Source organism: Rhinatrema bivittatum, chromosome 14, assembly GCF_901001135.1.
Source record: "Rhinatrema bivittatum chromosome 14, aRhiBiv1.1, whole genome shotgun sequence".
NCBI classification, from domain to species: domain Eukaryota; kingdom Metazoa; phylum Chordata; class Amphibia; order Gymnophiona; family Rhinatrematidae; genus Rhinatrema; species Rhinatrema bivittatum.
Window position 1 is genome coordinate 43712231 of NC_042628.1, and position 21536 is coordinate 43733766.

At 48.0% G+C, this 21536-nt stretch overlaps 1 protein-coding gene across 1 annotated transcript in view; it reads right to left on the reverse strand.

Moving 5' to 3' along the window:
* Nucleotides 1-21536, reverse strand: part of TRAP1 (TNF receptor associated protein 1) — a 133223-nt gene that overhangs the window by 56959 nt on the left and 54728 nt on the right. The window contains exon 10 of the mRNA XM_029576390.1: nucleotides 7673-7793. Within this exon, the coding sequence (XP_029432250.1) occupies nucleotides 7673-7793 (121 nt within the window). The remainder of the gene's footprint in view (nucleotides 1-7672; nucleotides 7794-21536) is intronic.

The following is a 21536-nucleotide window of genomic DNA, read 5'->3' on the forward strand; positions in this document are numbered from 1 at the left end:
CCTCTTTTCCCTGGGTGGACCCGGCGCTTTCGCCTGTCGGATCGATCTCTTCTGGGGTTGGGAGAGACCCTCCCTGCCCCCTGGGGCCTTCTGTGGTCTGTGTTTGGAGCGCTTGTATTTTGCTAATTTTTTGTAAATTAAGCTACACTATTGTAAAAATAAAATTCTCAAATTCCTTTATCCCTGACTAACTATCCCAGGGATCCCAGAGACTGTGGGTGGACCTGCCCCATCTGCTGGAGACAGAGTAAGACTGAGGGGCTGTGGGTGGCACCTTACTATATGTAGGGAGCCCGTCAAGTTTTGCTCTGTCTCCATCTGCTGGCGCGGAGTCACAACCCAGGTGTCTGGACTGATCCGGGTACGTACAGGGAACGCACAATTAAACTCTGGAATTTGTTGCCAGAGAATGTGGTTCGTGCAGTTAGTATAGCTGTGTTTAAAAAAGGATTGGATAAGTTCTTGGAGGAGAAGTCCATTACCTGCTATTAAGTTCACTTAGAGAATAGCCACTGCCATTAGCAATGGTTACATGGAATAGACTTAGTTTTTGGGTACTTGCCAGGTTCTTATGGCCTGGATTGGCCACTGTTGGAAACAGGATGCTGGGCTTGATGGACCCTTGGTCTGACCCAGTATGGCATTTTCTTATGTTTCTTATGTTCTAAAGGTCTTGTAAAGATTCTACCTACAAGCTCCTAACAACTTACCTCAACTCGGAAGAGAGCCATATCCCTAGGAAGTCCCAAACTCTGGAACACCCTCCCAACCAAACTCAGAACACAGCAAAATCTAAAAACCTTCAAAAAAGAACTAAAAACCTGGATGTTCACCAAAGCCTACCAAAACACCCAATGACTCTCAGACATTATTTTCCCTTCTATCGGCAGTATGCAAACATGTGGAACCAATGCACGCATGTAATAGAACACATAATTGAACCTGTTTAGTATGACAAACTAACTATGTCTATAAAGCCTACAATATTTATATTAACAATCGCATTAATCTTTTGGACACCCTGTTAAACATTGAAACTTTGTAAACCGTTGTGATGGCGAAACCAAACGATGGTATATAAAACTCGATAAATAAATAAATAAATGTTCTTTTCCCTCCCAGAAGGGTCCCTCAGTGACATGCCTTCTTTTGCCAATGATACATCCCATTTTCACCCATTGCGCTCCTCAGTTTCCTCAATCCTATGCTCACTTTTCTATGTGGTATAGTCTCTAATTCAAAGTTTACAAGTGTGATGAAATGGGGATCTCTATGCCCGTTATGATTTCTTGTTTTACACAGAGAGCTTTTTGCTTCCCTAGTAAAACATCCTTTCCCTTGCAATCTTTAAACTGACAGACAGGTGGCAGCCTAACTCCTGCTGTGCTTTGCAGTTCTGGCAGTTAGGACTGAATTGGTTAATTTGCTTTGTATTCCAAAGTGAGGCTTGGGTACAAGGCTGAATAACATCGCAACATTCTGTACTGCTATTGGTTGGGAAGTTAGTGTCTTGGGCTTTCATTGGTTATGCAGTACCAGCCCCAGAGTGATCCAGCCAAATTTGCTAGAAATCTCCAGTCTTGGCTAGGAGGCAGAGGAACCAGATCTGTGCCAAGGCCCTAACCCAGCTCTATACATCCATGTAAGGACAGTTTCACTAGCTAAGTACAGTATAAAAGTGTCTAGTTAGGATTAACTGTATGAATCTGTATTATTTTACATGTTATCCATTTACAAATTACATTTTTATGTTCACTGGTCTTACTATTTTTGTTAATAAACATTTTAGTTTGTTAGCTCTGTCCTGTGACTTACTTTTTAAATTTGGTCTGTAGGCGCATCTGTAGGACCTGTGTGACCCTTGTCTTGTGTGGGGTCTCAGATTCCTAGAAACCACCTAAGGATAGCTTGTAGATAGAGTACTTGCCCAGATGCAAGCAAGAATCCAGTTCGTGGGTGGAAAGCTGTCGGTATAGTTGTAGAGACATGTGCACAGGTGCAGAAAGGTCTGGGCAGTGCTTGGCAGGACCCTCCCAAGTGTCCAGAGGGTTAACCTTGAGTTAGGGGTAATGCTAAGGCATTACCCCTAACTTAACAAGGAGGGAACTTGTTCAATTGAAATGGTTTCAATCCAAAGTGTAGCTCTAGCACCATAGCACAACACATGCAGAACAATTATATGGTACTTCCAATGCCTTATTAAGAGATAGACTATATCACAAAGGTCTGATTTCAAAGTGGTTTAGTGGCTGAAGGAGGAGCCTAAATAAATACAAAAGGGAGCAACTCAATAGCACAGTTGAAAGGAGGCATCTACTCCCACCATTTATGCCTCAAAATGTTTTTCCCACCTCCATCCAGGGCACCTTTCCTGTAGCTGACAGGCAGCATTCTCTTATGTGCTGTTAAACCCCCAATACCAAGAATATAGGTCTCACTTCCCCAGTGGGAAGTCTCCTACATCCTCTAAAACTGATCCCTGTCAATTTTTCAAAAATGGTCAAATCCTACATTTAGGAAGATTTTCAGACCAACTTATCCTAACCTTAGAACTGCAATTCATTTACCTATATTTTAGAACCCACATTAGGTATCTAGTGCTGAAAAATCAGTGCTAAATGCCTTTTTCGCCCTATGCTAATTCCACTAGGTATGCCTCCAATTTTTTAGGCTCCTAAATGTAGGTGCTTAACCCTTTTCAATTTTCAAAGTTAAACTCTGAAAAATGACTCCTTAAAGCATTTTATTCTTCAGAAATGTGCTAGGGCAGTAGGAGGAAAGGCAGGATAGATCTCCCTCTGGTTGCCTCCCACCTCCTGATGTGCTAGACTAGACAGGGGACAGTAGATGCTTACTCCTTGTGTGTCGGATCTATCACAGGTGCTTTTTTGGTCTTGTGAACTTGCACACAGAAGAATTTAAAGAGGAACTGTAACCATGTGCACTGTGGAAAGCAAAAGCAACAGATTGCTACAGTCCAAATAAAAAAATTCCCTGTATTTGAAGGTTAGAATTTTGAGGAATGAATTTTCAAAGGGGTTCCATGTGTAAAAATAGCACATGTACACACATACATGCTAACAAACATTGAGTATGCATGTATTTTTTACATGAGGAAAAAATGGGAAGTCTAGGGGTTTTCCAGGGTGGGGTTAAAAAGTATGCACAGCAGTTGCTATTTTGTAAGCAATATATGAGTTCATACCCTTTTACACCTGCTAATTGACTCGCACAAGTGAATAAGACTTTTCTATTGTCTTCAGTGGGTTCAGAGTGAAGTGCTATAGGATCTAGATGAACTGAGGAGGACTGGGTAAATTGGTAGAGATATCAGCAAACTGGTGATTCCAAGTATGCAAGCAAGTATTTTCAATGCGCACACTTTATGAAACACCTGCCTCCATTTTTAATTCTTGGTGTTTATTCATAGAAACATAGAAATGACGGCAGAAGAAGACCAAACGGCCCATCCAGTCTATCCAGCAAGCTTTCACACTTTTTTTTTCTCATACTTATCTGTTACTCTTGGCTCTTAGTAACCTTTTGGTTCTATTTCCCTTCCACCCTCACAATTAATGTAGAGAGCAGTGTTGGAGCTGCATCTAAGTGAAATATCTAGCTTAATTAATTAGAGGTAGTAACCACTGCAATAAGCAAGTTATACCCATGCTTATTTGTTTACCCAGACTATGTAATTCAGTCCTTGTTGGTTGTTATCTGTATATAGATCCACTTTTCTTCATTCCCCCTGCCGTTGAAGCAGAGAGTTATGCTGGATATGCATTGAAAGTGAAGTATCACACTTTCTCCCCTGCCGTTGAAGCAGAGAGCTATGCTGGATATGCATTGAAAGTGAAGTATCAGGCTTATTTGGTCTGGGGTAGTAACCGCCGTAACAAGCAAGCTACTCCCCGCTTTTTTGTGAATGCAAATCCTTTTTTCCACATTCATTCACGTCCTCTAGACTTTATGGATTCACAGTGTTTATCCCACGCCCCTCTGAAGTCCTTCTCAGTTCTGGTCTTCACCACTTCCTCCGGAAGGGCATTCCAGGCATCCACCACCCTCTCCGTGAAGAAATACTTCCTGACATTGGTTCTGAGTCTTCCTCCCTGGAGCTTCAAATCGTGACCCCTGGTTCTGCTGATTTTTTTTCCCGACAGAAAAGGTTTGTCGTTGTCTTTGGATCATTAAAACCTTTCAAGTATCTGAAAGTCTGTATCATATCACCTCTGTTCCTCCTTTCCTCCAGGGTGTACATATTTAGATTCTTCAATCTTTCCTCATAAGTCATTTGATGAAGACCCTCCACCTTTTTGGTCGCCCTTCTCTGGACCGCCTCCATCTTGTCTCTGTCTCTTTGGAGATACGGTCTCCAGAACTGAACACAGTACTCCAGGTGAGGTCTCACCAATGACCTGTACAAGGGGATAATCACTTCCCTTTTCTTACTCGATATTCCTCTCTCTATGCAGCCCAGCATTCTTCTGGCTTTAGCTATCGCCTTGTCACATTGTTTTGCCGACTTCAGATCATTAGACACTATCACCCCAAGGTCTCTCTCCTGCTCCGTGCACATCAGCCTTTCTCCCCCCATCGAATACAGTTCATTCGGATTTCCATTCCCCATATGCATTACTTTGCACTTCTTGGCATTGAATCTCAGCTGCCATATCTTCGACCACTCTTCCAGCTTCCTTAAATCCCGTCTCATTCTCTCCACTCCTTCTGGCGTGTCCACTCTGTTGCAGATCTTAATGTAATGTCACAACAATTTCATGTGTGCATGTTTATAAAATGGGTAGAGAAAGTATTGTTTCCTGCACTGGAAATAGATGTGCATATTTTCAGGGCAAAAATAAGCAGCATTTTATAAACTGTGCAGCTCCCACCACTTAGTTTTTAAATACTAGCATTAATCTGTGTCCATTTACGTAGCAAATGCTAAACCATGAATAGGCTTGAAAGTTGGGCTTTTTTTAAATTGTGAGTTTGCAAATATCACTTGCTTTATCTGAAAAGGTGTGAGAACTGGTACCTGGGCATGCAGTCAGTGGTGTTTTACTTGAAAAGGTGCTAACAAATACTGACAAAAACAAGAAATGAGATAAGCTGAGTGTACCAAATTGTTAAACTACTTGCATTGTGACTCACTTAGAGGAGTCTGTTTAGAAGTATTTTTGTTTGAAGTAATAGCTTTAGAAGTATAGATATACAGGAAGGCAAGAAATGAATAAACCTTAATCCTGAGGAAGCGATGAGAGTAGAAGCTGCATCCACTGGTGAATAAGTTGGACATGATGGGAAATAGTGCTTAAATTCTACTTAGGAATTTGTCGGAGGGTTAGACTATTAGAGCCCGATATTCAACACTCTTAGCCAGATAAGTAGTGACTTATTTGACTAGGTGGCAGCAGCTGAATATCAGGTCCCATTTAGTGGCCGTCACTTAATCAGATAACTACTTATCTGGCTAAGTAGCTAGCTGGGTAAGTGATGGGTGGGATATGGGCAAAGGCAGATCTAAAGTTAGCTGGATAAGACTTATCTGGCTAACTAGTGATTTACTTGGGAATATACAATGGTATAGCCATGCAAATCCGAAAAAGAGGAGGAGTTAGGGGTGGGAGTAGGCTGGGTTTACTGTTTTACAAAGCCCTATCGCATGGCTTCGATTTTAGTTACAATGTTTTCAGGAGCATTAAGCCGTGTGATAGCTTGCGTAACGGCTGTATCACCCGTTGCGATGTTTTTCGCGGATGCCGGTTTGGTAGTCTGAAGCTCCCAGAGCGTTCATCTATCTATCGGAGACCTCGGGGGGGGGCGGGGGGGGGAAGAGAGAGAGAGAGAGAGAGACTAGCCATAATGTCCTGACCCTAGCTAGTCTCTCTCTCTCTCTCTCTCGTAGTAAACATGGCTCCCCCAGTGGTTGTATGTAGGAAATATCACATTCTGGCACTTACCTAAAAGTGTGAAAAAGTGATTGCAATTTGCGGTAAGTTAGCTCTTCGCATAGGTATTAACGCAAATTGCGATAAACTCCCTATTACCATAAAACACACCCCTTTTCCCATTGCATGCGATATTTACCGCATTTTGATAAATCCAGGCCTAAATTACTTAGTTGTTCATCTTTGAATATCTACCCCTTACTACATAAGAACATAAGATATGTCATACTGGGTAAGGCCAAGGGTCCATCAAGCCCAGTATCCTGTTTCCAATAGTGGCCAATCCAATTCACAAGTACCTGGCAAGTACCCAAACATTAGATAAATCACAAGTTACTATTGTTTATTAATTACCATAATAGCAGTTTATGGATTTTTACTCTAGAAACTTATCCAAACCTTTTTTAATCCCAGTTACACTAACTGCTGTAACCATATCCTCTGGCAATGAATTCCAGAGCTTAACTATGTGCTGAGTAAAAAATAATTTTCTTTGATTTGTTTTAAATGAGCTACTTGCTAACTTCATGGTGTGTCCCCCTGGTCCTTCTATTATTATGAGAGAGTAAATCGTGAACATAGAAAATATTTCCAGTTCAGTTGTTATGGCCTTACAACACACAGTTACAATGTGACATGGAGGCAGTCCTCCTTCAATCAGGGATACTGAACCTGAAGCCACATGGCTCTTTCAAACACAGAATGTATGATGGAAAATGAGGAACATGATTCCTGTTGTAATGCCAGACAACCTGCTTTATCCTCACTTCCTTGCTACTAGACATCTTCTGTCCTTATCCCATACTTTCTTGAACTACCAGATTGTTTAAAAGGTAGTAGAAATGCTAATATTTAGATACTTGGATTACTGTAACAGCTAGCTCCCAAAGAAATACCTCCATTGTTTACAACTAGTTCAGAATTCTGCTGCAAGAATTGCATCCGGGGCAAAAAACGGGGATCACATGCCACCTAGGATTCTTCTGACAGCAACACGCTGCTGTCAGAGCAATGTTTAAAGCTGTCAGGATCCCAGCATACCACGATCCCAGCACTGAAACAGGTTGCCAAAAGGTACAGGAGAGTGGGAGGGAGACACTGATGTAAGAGTTTTCCTAACAGGGATGGGGCAGGGAGTACCAACTCATTATACTTTTATTTTTAAATAATACCTGAAGGGGCTTGGGGTTCAGCCCTGCAGGCACTTTTTTCACTGAGGCGGGGGGCTGGGAATTGGACCACGAGGCACATGCTCAACATTTTTTTTTTTAAATGGTCAACCCCTCTTAACCAGCTATATTCTTTAAACCTAACTGGTTATATCCCAAAGGTGGCTGTATAAGTTTAAAGTTATCCAGCTAAAGTTAGCTGGATAACTTTAGCTAGAGAAGTTAGCCATTAAGCTTTTTTGAATATTGGCTTATATGAATATAAGACTGGCGCTCTATGGCACAATTAAATACAAGGAGTAAAAAGTACACCGACAATAAATCTAAGACTATAATAATACTTAGCATGCCCTAGCTTAAGAGTGATGTTCATTCTTATCATGGTATGTGCAAAACAAACTAATCTAGAGACACTGACCACATAGGCATATAGACAGAAACACAAAGAGAAGCACACATACAGGTGGAGACACATTCTTGCTCACTCGAAGACCGAGACGAACAGAGACCCCTGTTAGCAACCCCACCCTCCGTATACCCAAAGGAAGTTACCTCGAAGGAAACGGAGCCACTTAGGCAGGATGTCAGTGGCTTTGGTCTGGATCAGAACTTTGCGACTGTAGAGAGCAATGCTGGAATCAGTCTCCCTGCTGACATCAAACATGGAAGGCTTCTGAGGACCAGAACGAGAAGGTGGTGAAATCAGGTAGAGAGAGCAGGGGGCTGCAAGAGTATATCTGCCATTATTTATATAACACCTTGCACATAAACCATGACAGTATGTGAAAATCTTCAGAGGGATAGCTGTGTTAGTCTGGTGTTGCAAAAAGGTCAAGAGGTGAGTGGCACATTATAGACTATCCAGTTTATTGAGGCATGAGCTTTTGAGGACAGAGTCCATTTCGTCAGATGCATGACGTGTAGTACAGGAGGTGGATAAAATCCATGGAGATGGGGGACGGGCAGGATACAGAACAAAGAGAAGGGTCTGAATTAGGCAGGTAGTGTTAACAGCATTATAGTCCAGCCTACTGACAACTGAGTTACATGTAAAAAGACAGAATGATCTGAGAACAATTAAGTTCATAGATATTAACGTAAATTAGTGGGTATTTTTTTTATTATTGTGAGAATTAAATATCCAAATATTATTGGGCAAAGAGAATACATAGAACCAGCAGCCAGCCATGGCGTCCATTGCCCTTTTAAAGCACCAGGCGGTGATGCAGAAGCGCAATGTCACAGGGGGCCCGTGGCTTATGGCTGAAGACCTGAGCAAGAGGCCTAAGTGAATCAAGCAATAAGGGAGCAAGAGAGTCCAAGCTGGGTGAGTTTATGTAATCAACAATTATATAAATTAATAAGGGTTGAAAGAAAGGAAAGCATTAGGTACCATATAAACTGAAGTAAAGAAGTGCATAAGTTATAATTATTATATTTAAAAAAGAATTCTAAAGTAGCAGTAGATCTCAAATGCTAAGGGGTAAGGATGCCTGAAGGAAGCGAGGATGGGTGTGTTACATATTTTTAGTATTTCAGGAACACACATGCAGCTACCTCTGGTGTGGAGAGCCTGCAAGCACATTACTGGCTTCTGGACTGCATATCAGCTTCCAAAGGCAGAAGGAAGAATTCTGCTTTTACTACTCAAGTACAGTTAGAAAAGTGATTGTATTGAATAAAGTGGCTTGCCTGAGGGCTCACAGAGCGTCAGTGGCAGAGGGGAATCTCCAGTCTATTCATCCTCCTTGAGAAAAGCAGTGAAACAAAATGGTATCCACCTCTGTGGACCCTATCACATCATCTGAGTTAGAAGTTCATACATTATTCCAGCAATCTGTACCAATGCCCCTCTATAGTCTATATGTGACCCATCACTGGATAAGCATGTACAGGAACTCTAGAACAGGCAACTCTAGGCATGCTCTTCCCAGCTACTAAAACCAGAGTCAGCCAACACCCCAGCCACAGTGTCTAAGAAGAGGAAAAAAGTGTCTTTTCTGATCAATGAGTTCTGAATAATGGGAGTGCAGAGTCCTAAGAGCCATTTTAGTCCTGGAGAAAAATGGAAAATTGCTAAGTTGTGATTTCTTTTGGATCATTTTTTGTTGGCTCAATAAACATGCAGGTCCCCTTCTTCAGGTGCAACTGCAAGGCTGAAAGAGAGAAGCATTTATAGGCACTGCTATAGGGCAGGAATTTCCACAGTGCAAGTCATGCATGGAGACTGGAGTAGCCTCAGTTAGCAGCGTGTCTGTCACATTAGTCCATCTGAATGTGCATGGTAAAAGAATAAGAAAATATAAGGTGATACCTTTTTATTGAGCTATTTAAGAAATGCATTAGTCCAATAAAAAGGTATCATCATATAATTTATTGACCTTCACTTCTGGTCATCAGTTACCAGAATCCTGGTTATTGAATGAAGGGAGAAAATATTTCCCCTATAATAAAGAAAATGTATTTTCAAAATCTCATCCCAGAAATGAAGTAAATGTTTTGTAATCTTACAGAAATTAATTTCTTAGAACAGTGTAGCTACATATCAATGTGTCAATACCAGAAATGCATGTTAGTTTGTGTTGGCAGTGCATTTTATGATTTTCATCAGTTCTTCAGAGCACACAATGCAAACAGCAGTTTCATTTTGCTGGTTTCTCTCTTCATTAACAGGATACAGTAACAATTATACAATTTATAGTACTAGTATTGTGTGTTTATATTGTGATTGTATTGTATTCTGTTTTTTTTTAATTGTTTTTTGGTTTAAAGCACTCTGTTTTATTTGTGCTGTACACCGTCCTGCGCTCGAGTTAGATGAAGCAGTATAAAAATGACAGATACCAATAAGTAATGAGAGAGGAAAATTGGTTCTTACCTGCTAATTTTCGTTCCTGTAGTACCACGGATCAGTCCAGACAGTGGGTTGAGCCTCCTGTCCAGCAGATGGAGACAGAAAAAATGAAAGGGTATCCTACATCAGGACAGTGCCAACCCTGCGTCCCTTCAGTATAAACGTTATCAAAGCAGACAAACAGATGGTGAACCAATATAAGATCAAGCACGTAAACAACTGTAACTTTCAAATTGAAAACAGGAAATTCAAACATGTAGGGAAAACGCCCTTACATAGCTAGCAATATAGCAGATACTTCCGGTGCCTCATAGCTCATATAGTAAGGAGACATTTCCAAAAACCTGTGAATGAAAACTTCGAGCGGACGAATGAAAAGTAGTAGTCAGGGCGGGAGTCTGGACTGATCTGTGGTACTACAGGAACGAAAATTAGCAGGTAAGAATCAATTTTCCTTTCCCTGTACGTACCCGGATCAGTCCAGACAGTGGGATGTACCCAAGCTTCCCTAAGTAGGGTGGGACCGAGACAGTCCCGCTCGAAGCTCCTGCCTTCCGAAGGAGCCAAACACTGGCGCCTGTACATCGAGGTGATAATGACGAGCAAAAGTATGCAGAGACTTCCAAGTTGCCGCCCTGCAGATTTCTTGTGGAGAGACCGGCTGACTCTCCGCCCAAGAAGTAGCCTGTGAACGCAAAGAATGGGCCTTTAAAGCCCTCCGGAACTGTCCGGCCCCGACAGATATATGCAGACTCAATCGCCTCCTTTAGCCAACGAGCAATTGTAGCCTTAGAGGCCTTGTTTCCCCTATTTTGGCCACTCCATAACACAAAAAGATGATCAGAGACTCAAAATTCATTTGTAACCTGTAAATATTGCAGTAGTACTCTCTTTACATCAAGGCACCGTAGGTCACCACCAGGCGTGCTCACAATGTCTTCTAGAGAAAAAGTAGGAAACTCCACTGACTGATTGACTTGAAAGGAGGACACGACCTTGGGTAGAAAGGATGGTACAGTTTTGAGGGAGACACTTGAATCAGAAAAGCGAAGAAAGGGCTCCCTACAAGACAAGGCTTGGAGCTCGGACACTCTCCTGGCCGAGAAATAGAGACTAGAAATACCGTCTTAAGGGTTAAGTCCTTAAGCGTGGCCCGCTGGAGGGGTTCGAAGGGCGCTTCGCAAAAAACCCGAAGCACCAAGTTAAGGCTCCAAGAAGCACAAGTAGCCCGGACAGGCGGGTTCAAATGCTTGGCCCCTTTGAGGAATCGAACGACATATGCATGGGCCACCACCGCGTAACCATCGATACTCCCTAAGAGGGAACCGAGAACCGAAACCTGTACCCTCAAGGAATTGAAAGACAAGCCTTTGGAGAGGCCATTCTGTAAGAAGGAGAGGACCTGGGACACCAGAGCTTTAAGCGCTGAGACTCTGGACGTGGCACACACATTCTCAAACATGCTCCATACCCGAACGTAAGCAATAGAGGTAGAAGTCTTACGGGCCTGCAACAGAGTGGATATAACCTCCTACTTATATCCCCTTCTTCCTCAGACGCCACCGCTCAAAAGCCAGGCTGCTAGACAAAAGCGATCCGCCTGATCGAAAAATACTGGACCTTGGCGGAGCAGGTTTGGGAGGTGACCGAGGCGAAGAGGACTGTCCGTTGCGAGGTTCACCAGATCCGCATACCTCTGGCGCTACGAGAACGACGGGCCCCCTGTGGAGTTCTATCGTTCTGAGTACCTTTCCCACCAGAGGCCAAGGTAGGAACACATAGAGAAGAACATTGTGAGGCCAGGGAAGAACCAGGGTATCCACCCCTTCCGAGCAGTGCTCCCTTCTGCGGCTGAAGAATCTGGGAGCCTTTTCGTTGCTCAGAGTAGCCATCAGGTCTAAGAGGGGGACCCCCCCACTTGTGCACAAACAGATCCATCACCCCATCAGACAATTCCCACTCTCCGGGGTCTAGACGTTGACGACTGAGGAAGTCGGCTTAAACATTTTTCTTCCCCGCAATGTGAGAGGCTGTCAGCTGATCCAGGTGACGCTCCGCCCAGGAGAGCAGCTTGCTGGCTTCCAGGGCACTGAACGACTTCTGGTGGCCCCCTGACGATTGATATAGGCTATTGTGGTGGCATTGTCGGAGAGTATTCACACCGCCTTGCGACGGATCAAGGACAGGAAAGCCTTGAGTGCCAGACGGTCCGCCTGGGCCTCCAGAGGATTGATGTGCCACTGGGATTGAACTGGGGAGTACCTGGGTAGACTGAGTCTGACACACTGCTCCCCAGCCGGAAAGGCTGGCATCCGTTGTTACAATAATCCACTGAGGTGTTTGCAGGGGCATCCCCTTTCAATAGGTGAGCGAAAGAGAGCCACCACTGCATGTGGGCGATGGTAACATTGGAGAGCGGCAGGGGTGTATGAAACTCCTCCGAGACTGGCTTCCAGCGGGACAGCAAAGCTTTCTGTAAAGGGCGCAAAAGCCCAAGGAACCAAATCTATAGTTGAAGCCATAGAACCCAGAACCTGGAGATAGTCCCAGGCCGTGGGAACCGAGAGAGATAACAGATGTTGAACTTGATCCATGAGCTTGAGCGCACGAGTCTCTGGTAACAACACTTTGCCCACGCGGGTGTCGAAGCACGCTCCTAAGAATTCGAGAGGGCTTGAGGTTGCTCTTGGAGAAATTGATTATCCACCCGAGGGAGGTGAGGACCGACAAGACCCGGTTGACCGCTGTCACACACAGGTCCTCCGACTTTGCCCGAATGAGCCAGTCGTCCAGGTACGGGTGGACTAGGATTCCCTCCCACTGGAGGAAGGCCGCCACTACCACCATGATCTTGGTAAATGTGTGTGGAGCGCTGGCAAGGCCAAACGGGAGCACCCGAAACGGATAGTGACGTCCCAGAATGTTCAAACAAAGAAACTTTTGATGTTCCTTGTGGATCGGGATGTGAAGGTAGGCCTCCGTCAAATCGAGTGCCTTGTTTACTCTTTTGAGATCCAGGATTGGACGAAAGGAGCCATACATTTTGGGGACAATGAAGTAGATGGAATACTGGCCGGACCCCTGTTCCTGTGGGGGGGACCGGGACTATGGCTCTGAGTGCTTGAAGCCTGTCGAGAGTCTGGCACACCACTGGTCGCTTCCGAGTTCCGCAGGGAGAGACTAAGTAGAGGTCCAGGAGATCTCGAGCAAATTCTAAAGCGTAGCCTCTTTCGATCACCTCGAGGACCCACTGATCCGAAGTAATTTTGACCCATTCCTCCAGAAATAGGGACAGCTGACCACCTAAGTCTGGAGCAGAGGAATGGGCCGGCTGTATCTCATTGCGAGGACTTTGTGGCAGGGTTTTGGTGGTTGCTGTCTCGGAAGGGAGTTCCCCCCCCCCGAAAGGAATGAGACCATGCTTGAGATCTAGTGGAGGTGTTCCGTTGGAAAGCTCCTCTCAACTTGTTGTACCTGCACTGCCCCCTGAAGTGAGAGTGCGACGGAAAAAATGAACTGGACTGTTTAGGGCGGTCCTCAGGCAGCTTATGAATCTTGTTTTCGCCCAAGGATTTGATAAGCTGTTCCAGGTCCTCGCCAAAGAGCAACTTACCCTTGAAGGGGAGAGTGCCCAACTGCAATTTAGAAGAGTCCGCCGCCCAATTCCGCAGCCAGAGGACACCGCTGAAACCATGGCTCTAGCCTGCACCCTGAGAAGATCATAAAGGGCGTTAGCCCCATATGCTACCGCGGCTTCCAGCCACTCTGCCTGTTCTGCCTCTGCAGACGGGAGGTCCTAGGTGATGAGTAATTGTTGAACCCACCTGAGGCTTGCCTGCTGCATGAGACTGCTACAGACTGTTGCCTGAACTCCCAGAGCCAGAACCTCAAATATCCTCTTGAGATGAAGCTCCAACTTATGATCCTGAAGATCTTTCAACACAGTCGCCCCTACCACTGGGATGGTGGTGCGTTTGGTGACCGCGGAAACCGAGGTATCTACCTTAGATACCTTAACATTGACATTGATCTGGCAGAGGGTAAAGCTTATCCATGGCCCTTCCAACCCGAAGGCCTGCTTCTGGGGACTCTCACTCCCGAAGCAGGGGTGGAATGGGAAGGTACGTGGCGGAGCCCTCAGCCCCGTCAGGACCAGGTCCACGGTGCTTGAAGTAGAGGCAGTGGTGGGTTCTTCCGGAGGGACCTCTATACCAAGTTCATCCAAGACAAAAGGAATGAGCGAATCAAGCTCTTCCCTTTGGAATAATTTGAGGACCCGCGGATCGTCCCTGTTGACTGACGGGTTCGGAAGTGACAAATCTGTGATCGGGTCCAGATCTGGTAAAGGAGAGGGAGGAGGAGGGTCCAAAGGATACGGTACGCCCGGTATGGTCCTGGCCCTGTTGGTGCCTGGTATATCTGGGGCCCTACCCGGTGGTGACCCGAGGGAATTTTTTGCTGGGGGGGAGGAAATCACTCTGCTCCTCCAGACTAGCCAAAAAAGATTTGTGCATCAACAGGACAAATTCCATTGAAAAACGATGTTGCACCTTCCCGGGCAAAGGAGGAGGAGGGGCCTCATGGGAGAGGTCAGGGACTGCAACCGAGGAGTTTGCGGGACATAATTCAGGCAGCGAAGTGTTAAAAACCGGCTCTTTATTCCCTTCAGGTCCTGGATTCGCAGGGAGATCAGAGGACAAAATGGCCACCGTTCCCATGGTTTTTTTGTGAGGGAGTCGGCCTTGTGACCTGCTTCACTGCCTGACCGCAAACTGCCGATCATGCTGCTGCCGCAGAGGGTCCCTCTCCACCGGGCAGACAGAGAGAACGTCGCGGGAGAGCCACGATGCAGGCTCCCCACAGGCTAAACAAGCCGCTGCTCGTGGCATCAGTGCAGGGGGGAAAAAAACCACGCGGCACAAAAAAAATAGAGCCGAATCAGCTGTGCCTGGCAGAAAGCGAGCGGCAGGAAGGGAAAGAACCCTACAATGCTCCTTCCCCCTGTAAGTGCCGGTCAAGTGTAAACGCGGGTAAAAGGCTTCAGACCCGTTTTTTTTTTTCTTCAAACTGAACATGAGCAGAGGAAAAAACACGTCTCTGCTAAGGGACCCAATGCAAAGGCATCTCAGGGGTCACACTAGGGAGAAAAGGGAAAGTGACTGGACCACCAGTATCAACCCTTTAAGCCAGGCAGACCGTCACCAGGAAAGGGGTCCGAGGCTGAACCACTCAAGGGGAAAATTCCCCCCTGGAACCCAGTAAGAGCTATGAGAGCGCGCTGACTCACCTGTTCATAAAGTTTGACTTCCTTTTTTTTTTTTTTTAAATCAAATGAGTAATACTTGCTTGATCCTGGAAACAACCCAGAGGGAAGAACAGAGAAAATCACCACAGAGAGGGAAAAACAGGTAAGTCTAGGGAAAGGAAAATTAGTTTCTTACCTGATAATTTTCGTTCCTGTAGTACCAAGGATCAGTCCAGGACACCTGGGTTGTGACTCCGCACCAGCAGATGGAGACAGAGAAAAAGCTGTCGGGCTCACCCATATATGGTCACACTCCTGTCACAGCCCCTCAGTCTTACGTAATGTCAAAGTAGCAAAGGACAAAACAAACCAAGAGGGATCCCTCCTCAACAGGGAGCAACGACAAAACCCCCAACTGGAACAAAACTCTCAACCGAGAAAGCAGAACAGTAAACCGAAATACTGAAAACCTACGAGCGGACTCTCCGTTTCTTCTGAACAGCACGGGCGGGATCCTGGACTGATCCTTGGTACTACAGGAACGAAAATTATCAGGTAAGAAACTAATTTTCCTTTCCCTGTACGTACCAGGATCAGTCCAGGACACCTGGGATGTACCAGAGCTAACTTACTGAGGGTGGGAAGCAGAGAGTCCCGCACGGAGTACCCTCTCTCCAAAACCCCCAGCAGTGATCTGAACATCCAGCCGGTAATGCCGCGTAAAAGTATACAAGGACTTCCAAGTAGCCGCCCTGCAAATTTCTTGGGGCGACACCTGAGAAGATTCCGCCCAGGAAGCAGCATGCGACCGGGTCGAATGAGCCTTGAGACCCTCAGGCACTGGCTTCCCTTGTACTATGTACGCGGAACCAATGGCCTCCTTGAGCCATCGGGCAATTGTCGTCCAGGAAGCCATGCCCCCACGCTTTGAACCTGAGAACAGAACAAAAAGATGATCCATTACACGGAACGGATTGGTGACTTCCAGATAGCGGAGAAGTGTCCTCCGAACATCCAACCTCCGCAAATCCCGCAGCTTTGACTGCGACGCACCCCGGACGTTGAAAGCGGGAAGCTCAATGGACTGGTTCAAATGAAACGCCGAAACCACTTTGAGCAAGAAGGAGGGGACCGTACGTAAGGAGACCCCGGAATCCGAGATCCTTAGGAACGGTTCCCTACATGAGAGCGCCTGCAACTCGGAAACACGGCGCGCTGAGGCAATAGCGACAAGGTAGACCGTCTTCAACGTGAGATCCTTGAGGGTTGCCCTCTTCAAGGGCTCAAAAGGAGCCGAACACAACGCAGAGAGTACCCAATTGAGGTTCCAGGACGGACATGGAGGACGTAAGGGAGGATGGAGATGTTTGGCCCCCCTCAAAAAACGTGCAATGTCCGGGTGCAGCGCCAAGGAGCCCTTCCGCCCCTTGCCACGCAGACATCCAAGTGCTGCCACCTGGACCTGAAGGGAACTACACGAAAGACCTTTAGCCAAACCAGCCTGTAAAAACGACAGAATATCGGATACAGGAGCCGAGGTAGGATCCACGTTGCGCTCCGCACACCAGTCATCAAAGACTGCCCAGACACGAACGTAGGCCATAGAAGTAGACTGCTTTCTGGCCCGCAACAACGTGGCGACCACCGCATCCGAATAACCCCTCTTCTTTAAGCACTGCCTCTCAAAAGCCATGCCGCGAGACAGAAGTGATCCGCATCCTCCAAACAAACGGGGCCTTGCCGAAGAAGCCCCGCCAACCCTTGAAGACGAAGGGGCGATGCTACCGACAACTGAATGAGATCTGCGAACCTCGGGCGTCGCGGCCACTCTGGCGCCACCAAGATCACTTTGGCCGGATGTAGCTCTATGCAACGAAGAACCTTGCCGATCAGCGGCCAAGGAGGGAACACATACAGCAGTACGTCCAGCGGCCAGGGTAGGACTAACGCGTCTACTCCTTCGGCCCCTCTCTCTCTCCGACGGCTGTAAAACCTGGCCGCCTTTGCATTCTGCCATGTGGCCATGAGGTCCATGTGTGGCGTCCGCCACTGTTCGCAAATGAGGTGAAACGCCTCCGGCGCCAATTCCCACTCTCCGGGATCCAGATGATGACGACTGAGGAAGTCCACCTGAACATTGTCAACTCCGGCAATGTGAGACGCCGCTATGTTGCTGAGGTTGTACTCCGCCCAGGCTAGCAGAAGCTGCGCCTCCTCCGCCACAAGTGGACTTCTCGTCCCCCCCTGACGGTTGATATAAGACACGGTGGTGGCGTTGTCAGACAACACTCGAACCGCTTTTCCCCGCACAAGCGGCAGAAAGACTGTAGTGCCAGGCGAACCGCCCTGGTCTCTAGGCGATTGATGGACCACTGAGTCTGAGCTAAGGGCCACTTGCCCTGCGCCGACTTGCCCAGGTAGACTGCTCCCCAGCCGGAGAGACTGGCGTCTGTGGTTACTACCGTCCACTCGGGCACTAACAGGGACACTCCGCAAGTCAAGTTGTCTGCTTCTAGCCACCAGTGAAGACTGGCCCGCGCCTGGGCCGTGAGTGGCAGTGGCAGATGAAAACTCCTCGGACACCGGCTTCCATCGGGAAAGCAATGCTGATTGCAACGGACGCAGATGAGCAAAGGCCAGGGGACCAAAGCTAGCGTTGAAGCCATAGAACCCAAAACCGTCAGGTAATCGGATACCAGGGGAAGCCGAAGCGACAACAAGCGGCGCACTTGCCCCTGCAGCTTGAGGACTCTGTCCTTGGATAGATAGACCTTGCCCTCTTCGTGTCGAACAGGGCCCCCAAGTACTCCAGAGACTGGGTGGATGCCAGATGACCCTTGCTGAGGTTGACAACCCAACCCAGGGACTGCAAGAGCGTGAGGACTCTGTTGACTGCTTGTCGACACTGGACCTCGGACTTGGCCCGAATCAACCAATCGTCCAGGTAGGGGTGTACCAGGAACCTCTCTCTTCAGAGGTGAGCCGCAACCACCACCATCACCTTGGTGAATGTCCTGGGAGCCGTGGCCAGCCCGAAGGGCCTTGAACTGATAATGCTTGTCCAGAATGCAGAACCTGAGGAACCGGTGGTAAGACGGCTGGATGCCGATATGAAGGTACGCTTCCGTGAGGTCCAATGATGCCAGGAATTCGCCGGGGCGCACAGAGGCAATCACTGACCGGATTGTCTCCATTTTGAAGTGTGGAATGCGAAGGCATCTGTTTACCCCCTTGAGATCTAGAATTGGCCTTGAAGTACCGTCCTTCTTCGGCACGATGAAATAAATGGAATAACGACCTTGGCCGCGCTGCTCGAGTGGCACTGGGGAAATCGCCCCCAAAGCCTGCAGGCGTTGAAGGGTCCCTCGTACCGCTGCGCACTTTATGGGGCACTTGCATAGCGACACCAGGAACTTGTCTGTCGGAATCCTTGCAAAATCTAACACGTAACCGTGATTTACCACGTTGAGGACCCACTGATCTGAAGTTATCTTGGCCCATTCCTTGACAAACAACTGCAGCCGAGCTCCCACGTTTGGAACGAACGACTGAAGCTGAAGCGAGGGATGGACCGGCCGCATCTCATTGGGAGGCCTTGGAGCTCGAGCCCCCCGGGGTTCCACTCTGACGGCCGAACCGCTTCCCCCGAAAGGACTGAGGCCAGGAGGACGACCATGAGGAATCGGAACGATAGGAAGGACCTGCGGACCTCTGGGGACGTGACCTCCTGTTACCACAGAAAACGGGCCCTGTTGGAGAAGGAGGATCGGGCTCTGACCCTATCCTCAGGCAACCTGAAAGCTCTATTCTCGCCAAGAGACAACATCAAATCGTCCAACTCCTTGCCAAACAATAATTTCCCTTTAAAACGGCAGCGCCCCAAGATGAGCCTTGGACGAGCCATCTGCGGCCCAATTCCGGAGCCAGAGGAGCCGACGGGCCGACACTGCTGAGACCATGGACCTGGCCGAAGGAGGTCGTGTAGCGCATCTGCACTATACGCTATTGCAGCCTCCAGCCGATCTGCTTGTTTGGCCTCCGCTTCGGAGAGACCTGCATTAGCCTGGAGGACCTGAGCCCATCTCAAACTGGCCCGCATAGCGAAGTTACTGCAGATGGCTGCCCAGACCCCCAATGATGAAACTTCGAAGATCTTCTTCAGCTGTACCTCCAGCTCTTGGCCCATCCAGCGCATCCTCTGGCAACGGGTAGAGCCTGTCCATAGCTTTACTGACCTTCAGGCCCAACTCCGGAGTGTCCCACTCCCGGAACAAGATGTCCGATGCCGTAAACAGAAAAGGGAAAGCTACTGCTGGACCCATGAGACCCAGCAGTACCGGATCCATGTTTGCTGCCTGCCGCAGTACCACCGGCGGCGCTTCCACCCCCAGTTCCTGGAGGATAGCCGGAATAAGCGGGGTTAGTTCCTCTCTGCGGAACAACCGGACCACCTTTGGGTCATCACCCTCGACGGCCGGCGTTCCTTTCCCCGCTCCCGGCTGAGAAGGACTCTCGTCCGTCGCATCACCGGCCCCCTCCGGGGGCTCTGCAGCCGGATCATCTTCCTCCTAGGAGGTAGAATCGGAGTCTGTGACCTGCGGCATCCCCCGCACAGGGTGCTTCCGCCGCGTTGCGTCGCCCTCAGGGACCGCCGAGGATCTCCTCTTCCGGGATCCAGCTGATCTGCTGGATCCCTTCGCTTTCCTCGGCCTCCTTTTGCTCCGTTTATACTTTAAGATTTTGCGCAAAAGTAGCGCAAAATCGGATGAGCAGGAGGACCCGGAGCCCGCAGTTTCCTCTTCAGACCCGGACCCCTCATGGGACCGGGCCTCCCCAGGGGCTTCCCCCGAGGGACGTTGTTGTGGCGAAAGCGCGGGAGGCAAGCCGCCATTTGCGACTGCCACCCGCGTGGCTTCCCTGACTGTGGCCAAAATGGCTGCCGTTCCCGCGCTAAGCGGGAACGGGTCCCCCAGGCCGTCAGCAGCAGCGGAATTGCGAGGCGGCGAATGCGGCGCCCGGGATCGGCCCTCCTGAGTGACCCCCGAAGGACCTTCGCCCCCGGCGGCACAGGACGCGCAGACGCTGTCCCGGGAGAGGCGTGAACGCGCCGAGCCGCACGCGCGGCAGACGGATCCCCTCGGCATGCGGCCCCGATGGGAAAGAAGGCCCCGTGTAAACTAAGCCTAAAAACGGCGCGGGCGGCGACGAAGACGGCCCCCCCCTGAAGGAACGGAGAGCCGGCGCGAAGGAGAAGCCGCGGCACAAAACAAAACAGGCAAACACTTTTTTTTTTTTTTTTTTTAAGAAAACCGCCGCTGTCCACGGTCCTGAGGCTCCTGTTCCAGCGGGGGTGAGTGAACCGGGCTCCCCGGTGTCACCCCCGACGCTGCTACTTCCCTAGGCGGGTCCTCGACCCTAGCAGCGGCCTCAACCAGGGGGGGATGGTCCCCTCAGAACCTTCCGAACCCCCCTGGGAGGCAGGACCAGCGGGGATGTATCCTCTCAGCAGAGGAAAAAAATTCCTAACTTTTTTTTTTTTTTTTTTTTAAATACCAATCAAATCCCAATTAACGAAAAAGACCTTAACAACCAAAAGGAAAACCCCCAGGGAACAGCCAAAACCCCCAGGGACCAGGGCTGTGACCAAACCTGCACCATCTACTGGAGACAGAGTAAGACTGAGGGGCTGTGACAGGAGTGTGACCATATATGGGTGAGCCCGACAGCTTTTTCTCTGTCTCCATCTGCTGGTGCGGAGTCACAACCCAGGTGTCCTGGACTGATCCTGGTACGTACAGGGAACAGCAGGTTCAACTGCCTTCATCTGCTGGAGACAGAGAAATACTGAAGGGACACAGGGTTGGCACTGTCCTGATATAGGATACCCTTTCAGTTTTTCTCTGTCTCCATCTGCTGGACTGGAGGCTCAACCCACTGTCTGGACTGTTCTGGGTTCGTACAGGGAACCTATTTTAATCCATCTATGTCTGGATTAAAATAGCATTCAGATAAAGCAAGTAACGCTACTCACAATTTATACTTTTAAAATAGTGGTTCTCAACCATTTTTTTTTTTTTTTATATACCGACATTTGATCTCAATTGAGATATCACACCGGTTTACATTCAGGTACTGTAGGTATTTCTCTATCCCCAGTCGGAACACACCTGACAGATGGTGCTTACATGTGTGACACTGAACACATGACTGTCATAGGGCTAAATGTAAACATACACCCTGAACCCTCCCAACAATGAGTGCAGAGTACAACTAGGACAGTCCCCATACAAGTCAACATACAAAAAAGATATTTCTCA